The sequence below is a fragment of the Leptonychotes weddellii genome, chromosome 5, assembly GCF_054177405.1.
Source record: "Leptonychotes weddellii isolate Sample4059 chromosome 5, ASM5417740v2, whole genome shotgun sequence".
Classification (NCBI taxonomy): Eukaryota; Metazoa; Chordata; class Mammalia; order Carnivora; family Phocidae; genus Leptonychotes; species Leptonychotes weddellii.
This window is the reverse complement of record NC_138373.1, coordinates 153,226,056-153,240,690: the sequence shown is the minus strand read 5'-3', so window position 1 is coordinate 153,240,690 and position 14,635 is coordinate 153,226,056. Positions and strand designations below refer to the sequence as shown.

At 51.0% G+C, this 14,635-nt stretch overlaps 1 protein-coding gene and 1 long non-coding RNA gene across 6 annotated transcripts in view; one reads left to right on the top strand and one right to left on the bottom strand.

The window, feature by feature from the left end:
* The window catches only part of LOC145721388 (uncharacterized), a 185,703-nt gene that overhangs the window by 101,153 nt on the left and 69,915 nt on the right, over positions 1 to 14,635 (top strand). The window lies entirely within an intron of this gene.
* Positions 1 to 14,635, bottom strand: part of ZC3H7B (zinc finger CCCH-type containing 7B) — a 56,248-nt gene that overhangs the window by 34,416 nt on the left and 7,197 nt on the right. The window contains exon 1 of one of the 5 annotated variants that reach the window (XM_081822524.1): positions 8,044 to 8,231. The exons of 1 other annotated variant lie outside the window; for it this stretch is intronic. In XM_081822524.1, the coding sequence (XP_081678650.1) occupies positions 8,044 to 8,064 (21 nt within the window). In that variant the 5' untranslated portion in view covers positions 8,065 to 8,231. Of the gene's footprint in view, positions 1 to 8,043; positions 8,232 to 14,635 lie in introns of those variants that run through there. 3 more of the 5 variants (XM_081822526.1, XM_081822528.1, XM_081822529.1) reach the window with 3 other exon arrangements.

Below are 14,635 nucleotides of genomic sequence, written 5' to 3'. Positions count from 1 at the left end.
GACAGAGGCTCAGCAAGCCTGAGGACTGGCCTGCTGATGCAAAGCAAGTGAATGGTACCAAACACGTGCAGGGAGCCTGCTCAAGAGGCAGGGAGTGAAAACTGCTTAAGGAGAAGGGAGGCTCAGGCAGAGCAGCTAGAATTCAGGTTCCTTTAGGGCAAGCCCCCCCCCGGGCACCGGGAGCTCCTGGCCAGATCTAGACAGCCCACCCGGCTTCCACGGCACCATGTATGGACTAGAAGGCCCATTGGAGGTCAGCTTGTCCCACCCAGTGGCAGCCCAGAAGGGATGTGGGCCTTCCCCTGGGTCAGAACCTGAGCCTGGGGCTCCCACCCCCTAGTGGGAAGGGGGCTGGAAGCTGCCTGATCTCAAGCCAGCACTTTCTGTCCAGGCTACTCACGGGCCCCTTCCATGATCACTCTCTCCCCCACCAAATGGTCCCGGAGAGAGGACTGCGGGCTGTGCTGGGAAGGAGGGAGCTCCATCAGCAGAGGGCTAGAGTGCAGATACAAGCAGGCGCACCAAGATGTAAAAAGGTGTGAAAAACACCCAGCTACTTTGGGGAGGGAGCAAGTGTGTCAAATTAATACCTTCCCGGACTTCCTTACTTCCTTGTTCTTTTTTTTTTTATTTTTTTAAGATTTTATTTATTTGAGAGAGAGAGACAATGAGAGAGAGCATGAGCAGGGAAAAGAGGGAGAAGCAGGCTCCCTACTAAGCAGGGAGCCCGATTCGGGGCTCGATCCCAGGATCCTGGGCTCATGACCTGAGCCGAAGGCAGACACTTCATCGACTGAGCCACCCAGGTGGCCCGCTTCCTTGTTCTTTATTTCCATCTGCATCAACCACGTCCTCACAATCCTGTCTCGTAAGAAGGGTAGGGGTCACTAACCCATTTTACAGATGAGGACAGTGAGGCACAAGGTATGAAGTTTCTTTCCCAAGATCACTTGACCAGTGAGCAGGCAAACAGCCCCGTCAGACCACACACCGTGTCCTCGGCCACACTCGGAGTTGTGAGACGCCATGTGGCCGTTGCGTTGCTCTGGGCCTCACTTTCCTCCTCTGTGCAGCTTGTCAGCTGACAAGCCCCGCCTGGAAGGGTGGCTGTGAGGCTCTAGAGATAACAAGCGTGGGATCAGGGGAGCTCAGTTCCCCAAATCTCGTTCTTCCCGTGTGTCCTTCCCAGGGAGGGGTGAAGCCACACTGAGTCTTCAGGCTCCCAGAACAGTGCTCTTCACACCAGGGCCTGGGCCATCGCCACGTGCCTACTAACATCTGCTTGCCCGCTGGGGCCGAGGGTCAGGGTTCGGGACTCCGACAGACCTGGGTGGGAATGCTACCACTTAGGCTTGCGTGTGACTGTGACTTTGGGCCTCAGTCTCCTGATGGGGAAAATGGGGCTGATGGTGGCCCCTGCCTCACCGCTGTCGTGAGCACTCAGGAGACACCTGGGGCAGAGCACCTGGGGCGGGGCGACAGTCCAACCACCCCGGGGAACACGCGTCATCCAACCCTGCTCCTCCCTCTTGCAAAAACCTGCAAGTGTGTCCCGGGATGGACACAACTAGGACCCTGTTGTCCTGCAGGAGGCAGGCGGTGATGGCCCTGGGCTGCCTGGGCCTTGCCAGGCACACCTTTTGTTTGGTCTCTCTGTCCTAGGCTTCCCTGTCTGGGACACAAGGGCTCATCCCCCTCACAACCACACGCTCCTCTGGGCCTCCAGCCAGAACGGGCTGTGGGGGCCTTCCTGTCTCCTGGCTTTTGCCCTTGTGGTTCCTTCTACCTGTGCCGCCATCCTCTAAAGGAAACTCTATCCCTCCTTCGAAGCCTAGACCCTCCACAGAGTCTCTCCCCCTCCCTTCGATGGGACCATCATATGCTCAATTCATTCTATTTCCTGGGAGCCTGGGGAGCCACCGACGGCTGAGACCCAGTCCTGGCCCTGCAAGGGAAGCTCACCTGGTGGGAGAGACAAGGGTGTACCTATCACCATGCAGTGTGGCCCAGCAAGGGCAGGGGACCGGTGAGAGGGGGCCAGACCCCCACAGGCCTAGACAACCAGCACCACAGGGTCACGACCACCACGCCCTGTCACTCTGACCCAGGTCAGAATCCAGCCCCCATCCCTCCCCACCACTTGGGAGTGTTTCCTGTGCCCAGACAAGCGGACCAGCCTCCTCACTGCCCCCCCACCTCCCTGAGGCCATCACGGGGAAGGGGTAGGCTCTCGAGCCCTCAAATCAGACCCTGCCCTCCCCCACGTAGAGCCTCTTGATGACTCGCTTTAATTTCAGCTGATCACGGTTCTCCGCACCGGCTCACGCCACGTGGGGGCAGTTGGCCTGTTATCTTCCCGAAGCCCGGCTCAGCCTGTAGCTCTCTCAGAAGACCACGGTGGTCAGAGAGCAGTGTTCCCATGCAGTCTGAACAGACTTAAGAGCAACAAGCAGTGCCCATATCCATCCCAAGAGGTAATTCTGAAGTCTGAATCCAAAGCCAAGGAAAAAAACATGCCCTGCCCCGGGCGCTATGTAGAAGGTTCCTCATCCGGCCCAGTGTGAATCCTCCTCTCCGACCACCAAAATCCCAAAGCAGCAGCATCGCTGTGTGCATGCACTATGGAGAGGGTTCAAATCCCAGAGCAGGCTACTCTGCCCGCCCTGATTTGCAGTTCCCTGCTTTGTACGGTGGAGATTACAGACAGCACCTACCGACAGGATTACTACAGAGAAGGCACTCATTCCAGGGCCTGGGATACTTATCAAGTGGTGACTTTTGGATCAGAATTCCTATGCTGGGCATTCAATTCAATATCTGCTAAATGCCCATTATATACAGGTGAGAAGGCCAGGGTGCCCACCCTCTACACAGCTCTTCTAACCTACTTAGAGACCTGGAAAGAATATCCCGGCACCTCCACTCCAAACCAGACTTCTGTGGCAAACAGAGGCTGGGATGAGGTACAATAAAGTGGAAACGTTTGGGAAACAAAGAGGACCACATTTGAACTGGGTTTTGAAGGGTGAATAGGAGTTGGCTCGTTGGCGTCAGGGAGAGAGGGCCTTCTGACAGGCTGCATCCAATTGTTTATGAAATCCCTGTCATCTCCCCCATTTTATCTGATCCTGACCAATGACCCTGGGGCTGGGCCGTTCTGGGACCCACATTTTGAGAGACGAGGAAAGTGAGGCTCAGCCAGCACGCGGGGGCCCGGCCTGGAACTACTGATTTTATACCAGTAAAAATACTGTCGCTGTCCCTCCTGAAAGGCACAGTAGAGGTGGAACTGCTCGGTAACCTTCCTAGGCACCTGAGCCTGCGCTTGGTGTTTGTGAATACTCGTGGGGCCCAGAAAACGCAGATGTGTCTGTGGGGCGATTCAGGGGGGAAGACTTCTCTGTGTGAAAATATTATGCTTCTTCCAATGTCCTGTTCTAGGGTCTATTATTGGCCATGCTAGAGTCCTTCTCTTGAGTGTAAAGGCCCTAGGCCAGGGCTGGCAAATAGATTTCATCTCATAAGCAATGCTGCCAGGCTGGTAGAGGTTGGTAGGGCTGCCCCAAGGGGCTGGGTCCTAGTGATGCTTAAAGAAAGAGTACCACCATGTGCAAGATCGGCCATAATAAACTAGGGATGCCCAGTAGAGATGCATATGCCTCAGGCCTTCAGACACCCCCTTCCCAGTAAGAGTACAACCACTGCTAAAATTCTCAGTAATACAAAGTAACACCAAGCTGGAGGCCCAGGTCTTATGGGGGCCCAGGATGCAGAGGAAACCACCATCCCCCCCTCCTTTGGGAAGATTTTTCTGACTCCCGTAATGTATTGAGTTAGTCTCCTCTGTGCCAAGGGCAGAGATAGCCCCAGAAAGCCAGGGTATAATCCAGTCCAACCAACATCCATGACCTTCCTACTCAGTGCTAGGCATGGGGGCAGGGGAGATACAAAACGAATTGGTAGCTCAGGCCCAGCCCCGCCCTCCAGAAACTCCTGGTCCAGCGGGAGGGAAAAGACAGGTAAGCCACCAGCTGTGGTGCAGGCTAGTAGTGGGTGCAAAGGGCCTGGGGCCTGAGAGGAAGGAGAGGTGCGTCCATTGGGGGAAGCCAGGGAAGGCTCTGCAGGAGGTGCTCCTTGAGCTGGATGTGAAGGAGAATGAAGGTTTCTTGGGTAGCTTGGGAGAGAAGGGACAGTTCTTACAGGACACCTGTCCAGAAACATGTGCACTGAGACTGATCTGAACCCCCCAATTCCCTGTGGCATCCTGCAATCTGCCCAGCTATGATGGGGAAGCCCAGGCCCCAACCCACTCCGAGGCTGCCAACAGGGGTCAGGCCTGGCCCACAGCTAGGAGAAAGCTAGAGGGTCAGGTGGCAGCAAGGGAAGGAAACCCACACTTCCTGGGTGCCCACCGTGCACCAGATACTGGGCTTACCTCCCCCTGATCGAAGGGCCTTCTGCTGGTAGCTCCAGTGATCCTTGCTAACGACAGGAAGGGCACAGACCACCCAAACACCTGCGTAGTCTGGTACCAGATCTGGCTTTGCCCGGCCGTGCCCATCCCAGAAAACAAACTACAGAGCACTTGCTAAGTGCCAGATGCCCGGATGGAAGGGCAGGTAAAGTATAAAGCACACCGTCTGGAAAGGAAAACCAGAGAGTCTGCCAGACAGTGGCCCTGGGTGAGCTGGGGGAAGTGGGCAAAGCACAACCATGCCCTCAATTCTGTCATTAAATGTGAGTGGCTTTTCCGCTGGGCCAAGTCCTGCTCTGGGTGCAGGGGACTCGGCCATGACAGAAACAAGATCCCTGCCCTCGAAGGGCTCACCGTCCAGCCGGGAAACCAGGCGGCAGGGGCACTCTACAACATGAAGAAAAAGGAGCTTCGGTGGACCCATCCATCCATCCACCTGTGCATCGAGCCCTTAAGGGATTCCTTCAATGTTCTAGGCCCTGGGGATTTAGCAATTAACAAAGGTGACAAAATCTCTCCTCTTTCAGAGTGTCTGTTCTGGTTGGAGGAGAGATATGACAAATAAATACATAATGGAACACAGGAAGGATACATATAGTGAAGGAAAAAATAAGGTGATAGAGTGACAGGATGCTATAATTATATAGGGGACTCAGGGAAGGCCTTCTTGACATTTGAACAGAGATCGAAATGATGGAGGAGCAAGCCATGTGGGGAAAAGTGTTCGGGCAGAAGGAACAGTGAGTGCAAAGATCCTGAGGTAGAGACTGATTGGTGTATTTGAGGAAGAGCAAGGAGGCCAGTGTGGACAGAGCAGAGTGGGCAGTGGGGAGAGTGGAGGATGGGCAGCTCAGAGAGATTAGCAGGGAAGACCATACATATGGTCTCGTCTGTGGGGCAAGGACTGTGGCTTCCCCCTAAGTAAGATGAGAAGTCACAGGTCACAGGAGGTGTTTTTTTTTTTTTTATAAAGATTTTATTTATTTATTTGACAGAGAGAGAGACAGCGAGAGAGGGAACACAAGCAGGGGGAGTGGGAGAGGGAGAAGCAGGCTTCCCGCGAAGAAGGGAGCCCGATGCGGGGCTCGATCCCAGGACCCTGGGATCATGACCTGAGCCAAAGGCAGGCGCTTAACGACTGAGCCACCCAGGTGCCCCGTCACAGGAGGTTTTGAACAAAAAAGCAGCTCTGTGTCTGGCTTTGTCCTACATGAAAACGAGTCATCATTAAATAAACGCTATTTATTTAAGTTTCACCACAACCCCGTCAGGCAGGAAAATAGTGCTCCAAGAGGCTAGGAAAGTTATTCAAGGCTGCATAGTGATCCTGGAGCCTGGGTTCAAAGGGCGTGGGGAGATGGGCATCGGACAGCCTCGTTAACAATATGCCAAGCTGGGGTGCCTGGGTGGCTCAGTCGGTTAAGCGTCTGACTTTGGTTATTTAGCAGAGGAGATTTCTTTTTTTTTTTAAGAGCTTTAATCGTTTATTTGAGACAGAGAGAGCAAGCACGAGTGGGGGGCGGGGCAGAGAGAGAGGGAGAGGGACAGAGAGAATCTCAAGCAGACTCCACATTCAACATGGAGCCTGTCACAGGGCTCGACACAGGACTCCATCCCACGACCCTGAGATCATGGCCTGAGCCGAAACCAAGAGTCGGACACTTAACCAACTGAGCTACCCAGGGGCCCCTAAGCAGAGGAAATTTCTTTTTTTTTCTTTTTAAAGATTTTATTTATTTGACAGAGAGAGACACAGTGAGAGAGGGAACACAAGCAGGGGGAGTGGGAGCTGAAGGCAGATGCTTAATGACTGAGCTACCCAGGTGCCCCTAAGTAGAGATTTCTTTTTTTTTATTTTTTTAAAGATTTTATTTATTTATTTGACAGAGAGAGACACAGCGAGAGCAGGAACACAAGCAGGGGGAGTGGGAGAGGGAGAAGCAGACTCCCAGCTGAGCAGAGAGCCCGATGCGGGGCTCGATCCCAGGACCCTGGGATCATGACCTGAGCCGAAGGCAGACGCTTAACGACTGAGCCACCCAGGCGCCCCAGCAGAGATTTCTAAGCAAAGTATGGAATGTGTGGCATGCGTCCTCCTTACTGCTTAGAGTAAAACTTGAGAGAAAAGAGATGAACTGAAGAAGGAATTGTTAAACAAAAGGAATCAGAACTTGAAGAACTGGAAAATGCTCAGCCTATCCTTATCGCAAAAAAATGAGGACATGTGTCCTGAAGAGAACCCTAAGGATGTGGCTGAACAACCATTTGACAAGGAGAGGAGTATGGGTATGGACCACATATCAACTCAGCTATCAGCAAAAGTCAGAAATAGAGATGGGATTATAGCAGCAGAAACACTACCAGTTAGAACCAGAGGGGACAGAGAAAACTGGATGACAGAATGCAGGAAAGCTGCTGGACTTCTTGGATTCTACAGGACTGGACCATAGAGCTCTTTGGAGGCAAACATGCTTTATCCTTCAAGAAAAGGGAAGTTTGACCCTGAGTCACAGATCATCAGAGCTGCCTTGATGGGGCCACCAATTCCTTTTCAGAGCTGTGGGGGGGCAGGGGGGTGACCCACTGGCAGAGCTGTGGGGAGGTGTGCTGTACTCTGGTGGGCCAGCAAGGAGAAACAGCAAGTCAAAGATGATTCTCAAGGGCGCCTGGGTGGCTCAGTCGTTAAGCGTCTGCCTTCGGCTCAGGTCATGATCCTGGAGTCCCTGGATCGAGTCTCGCATCGGGCTCCCTGCTCAGCAGGGAGTCTGCTTCTCCCTCTGACCCTCCCCCCTCTCATGTGCTCTCTCTCATTCTCTCTCTCTCAAATAAATAAATAAAATCTTTAAAAAAAAAAAAAGATGATTCTCAAGCCTTTAAATCAAATGGAATTTGCCCCAGTGGGTTTTAGACTTGCTTGGACCCGTCACTTCTCTCTTCTTTCTGAATGATCCCTTTTGGAATGGGAATGTCTATTCTTTGCCTGTCTCACCATTGATTTTTGGGAGCACATAACCTGTCTGGTTTCACAGGTTCACAGCTGGAGAGGAATTTACTCCGGATGAATCTGCCTCCAGTCTCGCCCAGACCTGATTTAGATATTTAGATGAGACTTGGGACTTTAGACTTTAAAGTTGATGCGAACGAGTTAAGACTTTGGGGGCTGTTGGGATGGAATGAATGTATTTTGCATCTGATAAGAACATGAATTTGGGGGGGGGGCAAGGGTCAGAATTTATACACTGAATGTTTGTGTCCCCCCAAAATCATATGTTGAAGCCCTAACCCCCTTTATGACTTTGGAAATAGGGCCTCAAAGGAGGTAATTAAGGTTAAATGAGGTCATAGGGTGGGGCCATAGTCTGATAGGGTTAGTGTTTCTATTTTTTTTTAAAGATTTTATTTATTCATTTGTGAGAGAGAGAGAGCATGGGCGAGAGAGTGAGCGAGAGTACAAGCAGGGGGAGCTGCAGGCAGAGGGAGAAGCAGGCTTCCCCGTGAGCAGGAAGCCCGATGCGGGACTTGATCCCAGGACCCTGGGATCATGACCTCAGCCGAAGGCAGCCGCTTACCTGACTGAACCACCCAGGCATCCCAGGGTTAGTGTTTTTATTAGAAGAGACACCAGAGAGCTCTTCCTCTCTCCCTGCCCACACAGGGAGGAAAGGTCAGATGAGGCCACAACGAGAAGGCAGCCATCTGCAAGCCAGGAAGAGAGTTCCCATCAGAAACTGAATCTGCCAGCACCTTAATCCCGGCCTTCTAGCTTCCTGACCTGTGAGAAAATAAATTTCTGTTGTTTAAGCCACTCAGTTTATGGTAGTTTCTTATAGCATCCCCAACAGACTGAGACAGTGGTTAAAAGAGCATTTGTTCTCAGCTGAAGAGGGAGATGAGTTCCTTGAGGGTGAGGATAGGGGTGGGGCGTGCTTGGTCACTGCACCTGGTGGAAGAGCAAGAAGCATGTAAATCAAACAAATCTTATCTCTTTTTAAAGAAAAAAGTGCAAGGAAAAAAAAAAAAGAAGAAGAAGAAGAAAGGAAGGAAGGAAAAAAGTCCAAGGAGAAAACAGGCCCAAAACTCCCCCAGGATCCCGCTGCCAGGCGGGGCAGTCCCCTCTTCCCTACTCTAGGTCCATGTTCTTATAATTTGGGAATTTCAAGCTAGACTTACCTCAAATCTCAAATGGCTCTTCCCAGAAATATAGCCATGAATTAAGGAACCAGCAAGAAACAATTCCCTCAGCATGGCAGCACAGTGTGGGACCACATACCCAGGTTCACAAGCAAGTTCAAATCGAAGCCCTGTTCCTTAGTAACTGTACACAAGTTGCTTCATTTCTCGTGTTTCACTTTCCTCATCTCTAAAACAGGGACACTGGTACCTCCTTCTTCTTTTTAAAAGATTTTATTTATTTACTTGATAGAGAGTGAGAGTGGGCCTGAGTGCGTGAATGGGGGAGGAGCAGAGGGAGAAGCAGAGTGGGGAGTCAAAGTCAAAGTCCCAACTCCAGGCTTGATCCCACCACCCCGAGATCATGACCCCAGCCGAAATCAAGAGTCCCATGCCTAACCCACAGAGCCACCCAGGCGCCCCAAGAATACTAATACCTTCTTTACAGGGTTGTTGTGAAGATTCAATGAGATGCCAGGCCTGGAATAAGCACTTAATATCAACCATGACTATTGTAGGATGATTATGATTACTTAAAAAGAGGCGCAAAGAACATAATCGGGAAATCCACAGGAACTACGAGTCATGAAGACAAGACACTCGAACTCACTGATAAAAGAACCACAGGATAAACAACAAGACGCCCCTTTGCCCCCCTGAGACTACTGTGATTGGCCAGCCTGGTTGATGCAGGCAGAGGCATGGGCACTCTCCAATGCCACAAGTACACTAAGAGCGTGGACTGGCAGCATTTCCGTGAAGCAGTGTGGCAACATCCACCAAAAAGAGGAAGGCAGCCAGTTGCCCTTCATCCTCCCCAGCACAGCCCCCAGACTGTTCCTTTCCCAGTCATTCAGCTGAACCTGCACTGGACTCAGCCAATCATAATGGTCCTTTTACTTGCCGGTGATTGGATTAGGCAAGGGCACATGACATCATCCCGGCCAATGAGAGAGGAGGGGAAGTCTGCCAAGGGGTTCCTGGGAACGGTTTTTTTCACACTTAAAAAAGGACCGAAGCCGTGATTCCTTTTCTGCCGCTGTATGACAGCGTGTAGTGGGACGCACGCACTGGGGATGGTGGGGCAGAAAGACAGACTAAAGCCATTGAATGTGTCTGACCCCTAAAGTAGCTGATCCTGGAACTGCTCTGCCTCATTTATCACATGAAATTATAATAAACTCCCGTTTTGAGGTAGGAATTCTGTTACTTGCAGCCTAAAGCCTTCAACATGATAAAGCGCCCTTTCCTTGTGACCCAGAAACTTCACTTCCAAGAATTTAATCTACTGAAATCCTTGTACAAGCACTCAGTTGTATTTGTACAGGATGTATTTTTTTTTAAGAGTGAAAAACTAGAAGGAACTTTAATGTCCACCAGTAGAGAATTAATCCACTGAGGTGTAGTATACCCTACCATGGAATGCAATGCAGCTATTCAATCTATTACATGCCTTGTCATGGAGATGCCGCCATTCATAGTTGAGAAAGAAAAAAAAGCAGCAGATTCCACAACATTCTGTGTTGTATGATCACATCTGTGTGCAGTGTGTGTTTACATCAAGAAGACGTTTGAAAGGTAGTCTCCAATCTAACTGGTTCTCTCTGGGGACTGGGATCTGCCAAGGGGCAACAGGACACAGAACACTTTCTGCTTTATGGACCTCAGCATGATTTGGATTTTTTGCACAGAGTAAGTATTAACCTTGTAATCTAAAATACAAAATGAGATGACTGACTTGAGGCCAACCTGGTAGGGCAGAGGCCAAGTGGGAACCAGAAGCCTGGTTTCAAACCCAGTGTTTCCAGGTCTGCCCAAGTGTCCATGGGCTGTTCTTCCAGGAGAAAGACCAAACCACTGACCTGAAAACCATGATGGAAGCATATTTTTTCTTTTTTTTTTTCACTCACTTTTTTTTTTTTAAGATTTTATTTATTTATTTGACAGAGAGAGAGATAGCGAGAACAGGAACACAAGCAAGGGGAGTGGGAGAGGGAGAAGCAGGGGGAGTGGGAGAGGGAGAAGCAGGCTTCCCGCGGAGCAGGGAGCCCAATGCGGGGCTCGATCCCAGAACCCTGGGATCATGACCTGAGCTGAAGGCAGCCGCTTAACCGACTGAGCCACCCAGGCGCCCCTTTTCCCTCACTTTTGAGAAGAGTCTGATGATGACAGAATTTCAGAGATTCAGATCTTCATCAGACCAGGAAGGGACTGCACCAGCCTCTTCAAAATCTCAACGCCTAGGCCCCGTCCTCGGTGCAGAGCAAGTGCCCCATTAATGGTGGTAAAAGAAATGGATCAATGAATCAATTCATCCAACCCAGGCATTATATAGATAAGAATGAATGAGTTGAATAAATAAAAAAAAAATGGACACTGAAATAATCAAGTAATAGTAATAGTAACATTTGCTGAGGGGTTACCACGTGCCAGGAGCTAGCATGATCTCTCTCTCTTTTTGGCATGTCATGATCTCTTTATACATAATACCTTCCAGCACACCCTGTGAGATAGCCTATCATCCGAATTTTGCAGAGGAGAAAAGAGAGGCACAGAGAAGTTACGTGACTTCCCCAAGGTCACACAGCTGGCACATGGTAGAGCTCGGATTTAAATCCCATCAGCCTGGCCCCGGGGCCCACACACATATCTGTTGCCCATTAAGCAATCAGACCCAGCCCTAGGACCCCTCAACCTGTCATCATGCTCAAGTCTCCCCCACCCCCAAATAATGACCTCCCCTGATCCTGAATCCCCTTCTGAACAATGCACAACCTCTCCTCCTTTTCTTGGTCACATTTTGTGAAATAGTAGTCTACAGTCTCTACATCCTCACCTCCCCATACTCCATTCTCCCCATACTCCATACTCCATCTCTACATACTCCACTCCCCAAATCTCAGCAGCCCCCCCTTCCACTCCACCAAAGGTGCTTGCCAAGGGTCCTCCCCATCCCAGGGACCTCCTGGTTGCTGAGTCCAGCAGAGGGACAGTTTGTCACTCGCCTTTTTCGGGACTCTTGGCTGCAACTGCCAGGTCCTTCTCACACCTCTCTGATCGGTCCTGTTCTGTCTGTTAGGAGCTCTTCTTCCTCTGCCCAGGTCTCAAGACCAATGCGTCCGAGCTTCCGTTTAAGGGACAGTGCTCCTGCTCTCCTCACTCTGCATGCTCTCCCCAGATGAGCTCTCACATTTCATGATCTCATGAGTCATGTCGATGACTCACAAATCTGTTCCTCCCGCCAGGCTTGCCCCCTCCCCAATATTTCATATTTATGTCTCTTACCCTCTAAGTGGTGCTACCTAGATGTCCAACACACAGGCTACTTAGGACCTCCATGCTTTTCCAAATCCTGGGCCCTCTACCTGGAATGCCCTCTCCCCACACACGTACCTACCCAACTCCTATTCATCTGTTAAGACCCAGCTCGGATGCCTCCGTGCCCAGAAAGTCCTCCCTGGTGCCCATCCCAGTTGGGTGCTCCTCCAACTTAACCGTATTCCAAACTTAACTCAGCAGCATCTCCCCTGCTCCTACTCCTCCTCCATTTGCCCCAAACTCCAGTCATAGCTCCAACTGCCATCCTGTTCTCAGTCCCCAGTTCCTTCCACCTTTACCTCTGAAACAGTTCTCCACTCTGCAGCTCCTCCCACCATCTCCATGACCACAGCTCCCAGGCCCTCAGCTTCTCCTGCCAACAGCCTCCAACAAGCCCCCTCCAATCTGCTGCCATTTGGTGGTCGAGGATATTTGTCCAACACATATATCAATGTCACTCCCCTGCTCAAAACCCTTCCAGGTGCACACATGCACACACACAGATGAATGCAGTTGGTTTTTTTTTAAGGTGAAAACTGAGTAAGCTCTATAGGCTCTTAACGTACCAATACCGATTTTCTGGTTTTGATACCACTATATACCATCGTCAGGGGAAGCTGCGTAAAGGGAACTCTACTATTTTTGCTACTTCCTGTGGAAAAAAGTTGAAAAACAAACAAAACCTTCATGACACCCACTACCAGAAGGACAAAGGCCAAGCTGCTCATCCCAGACACACAGTACTGTAGGGAGTGCCTGGCCTCCCCTCCAGCCCCATGGCTGGCCTGGAAGGTTACCCGCTGACAATGTCAGACCCAAGCCGCCCGCTCTGCCTGGAACAACCCTCACACCCACTGCTTCCTTCCCACCCCAGCTAGCGCCCGGTGCTTCTTTAAAGCCCAGCTGAGGTGGCTTCTCTAGCAGGAAGACTCTTTCCCCAACCCCCAGCCTAATGCAGCACCTGAAGTTCACCACAACCATTGCACTTACCCTAGTTAACCAACAGTGTGTGCTTATGTCCCCATCTCTCCCTAAACTATGAGCCCCGTGAAGGAAGAAGCTGCACCCGATTCATCTCTGGGCCGCACACAGGAGCAGTGAAGATGCTGATTTCAATCCTTTATTAAGCTTCTTCTCTTACCTGGTAAGAATTTTAAATGTAATACTTAATTCTCTGGGCCCCTCGGTGGCGCAGTCAGTTAAGCGTCCGACTCTTGGTTTCAGCTCAGGTCATGATCTCAGGGTTGTGAGATGGAACCCTGCACTGGGCTCTGAGCTCGGCAAGGAGTCTGCTAACATTTCTCTCTCCCTCTGCCCCTCCCCACTCTCTCTCTCTCTCAAATTAATAAATAAATCTTTAAAAAATTTCACAACACCCCGTAAGAAGGTACTATTATCATCCCCATTTTACAGATGAGGAGACCAAGGCACAAGGAGGTAAACTAACCTCCAAGGGCCACACAGGTTGTAAGTGACAGAGTGGGAACTTGAACCCTGGCAGCTGGGCTCTGGAGCCCACACACTCTCACCTCCCAACTCAGAGGTGCTTCCTCCCCCATCCCCACAGGCTGCCTCCAACCTCATCCCCCACTCCACCTGCCTGGCCCTCCCCTACCCCAGGATGCATAGAAAAGGAGCAGTAGGTCCAGACTGCAGACTTGCCACACGCCGCATGAACACTACCTGAGGTTACGTCATCTCCAAAGATGCCTGACGCTTCTCCTGACTCACCAGGCCCTCACAGCTCACTCAGAGACCAGCAAAGGTTCCATTCCACCGTCCTCGACCTCACTAGTCAGAATTCCAGATCAGCATTGATCCCTTCCCCAGAGGCTTGGTGCACCCTGTCTGTCCACCTGAGGACCCTCTGCTCCAAGGAGGTCGAGGAGGGGTCTGGGCTCATTTCTGGAGCTTATGTGTTGGGTATCATGTACCTTTTATGGCAAGGGTTTTGAACCTGGGGCCCACGGCGAGAATTCAGGGGGCCATGAACTGGGATGGGAAAAAACATTTACAAGTTCTTTTCACGAACCCCTACCTGGTATTTAGCATTCCCTTCAATTCCGAATGCAGGCAATACGCCGCAGTGGTGCCGAGCTAGAAATCGCAGCTCTTTCCCTGTCACATTTCAGCTACTGTCGGCACAACCAAATACTGTTCCTGCTCGTCACAACTTCAAAATTATGGTGCTTAGATTAGACTCACTGCCAGATCTTGTTTTACAGTGAGTGCATTGATAGAAGAGCCCGGCTACAGTTCAGGAGAACTGGTTTCCTTTGCAATCCTGTGTATTTTACTTTATGCAATTAAAAACAGGATTCTGAGGGCACCTGGGTGGCTCAGTTGCTGAAGTGTCCAACTCTTGATTTCGGCTCCTCCAAGGATCGAGCCCTGGGTCGGGCTCTGTGCTCAGCGGGGAGTCTGTTTCTCCCTCTGCCCCTCGCCCTGCTCATGCTCGCTCTCTCTCTCTCTCAAATAAATAAATGAAATCTTTTAAATAAATAAAAAATAGGGCGCCTGGGTGGCTCAGTTGGTTAAGCGACTGCCTTCGGCTAAGGTCATGATCCTGGAGTCCCGGGATCGAGTCCGCATCGGGCTCCCTGCTCGGCAGGGAGTCTGCTTCTCCCTCTGACCCTCCTCCCTCTCATGCTCTCTGTCTCTCATTCTCTCTGT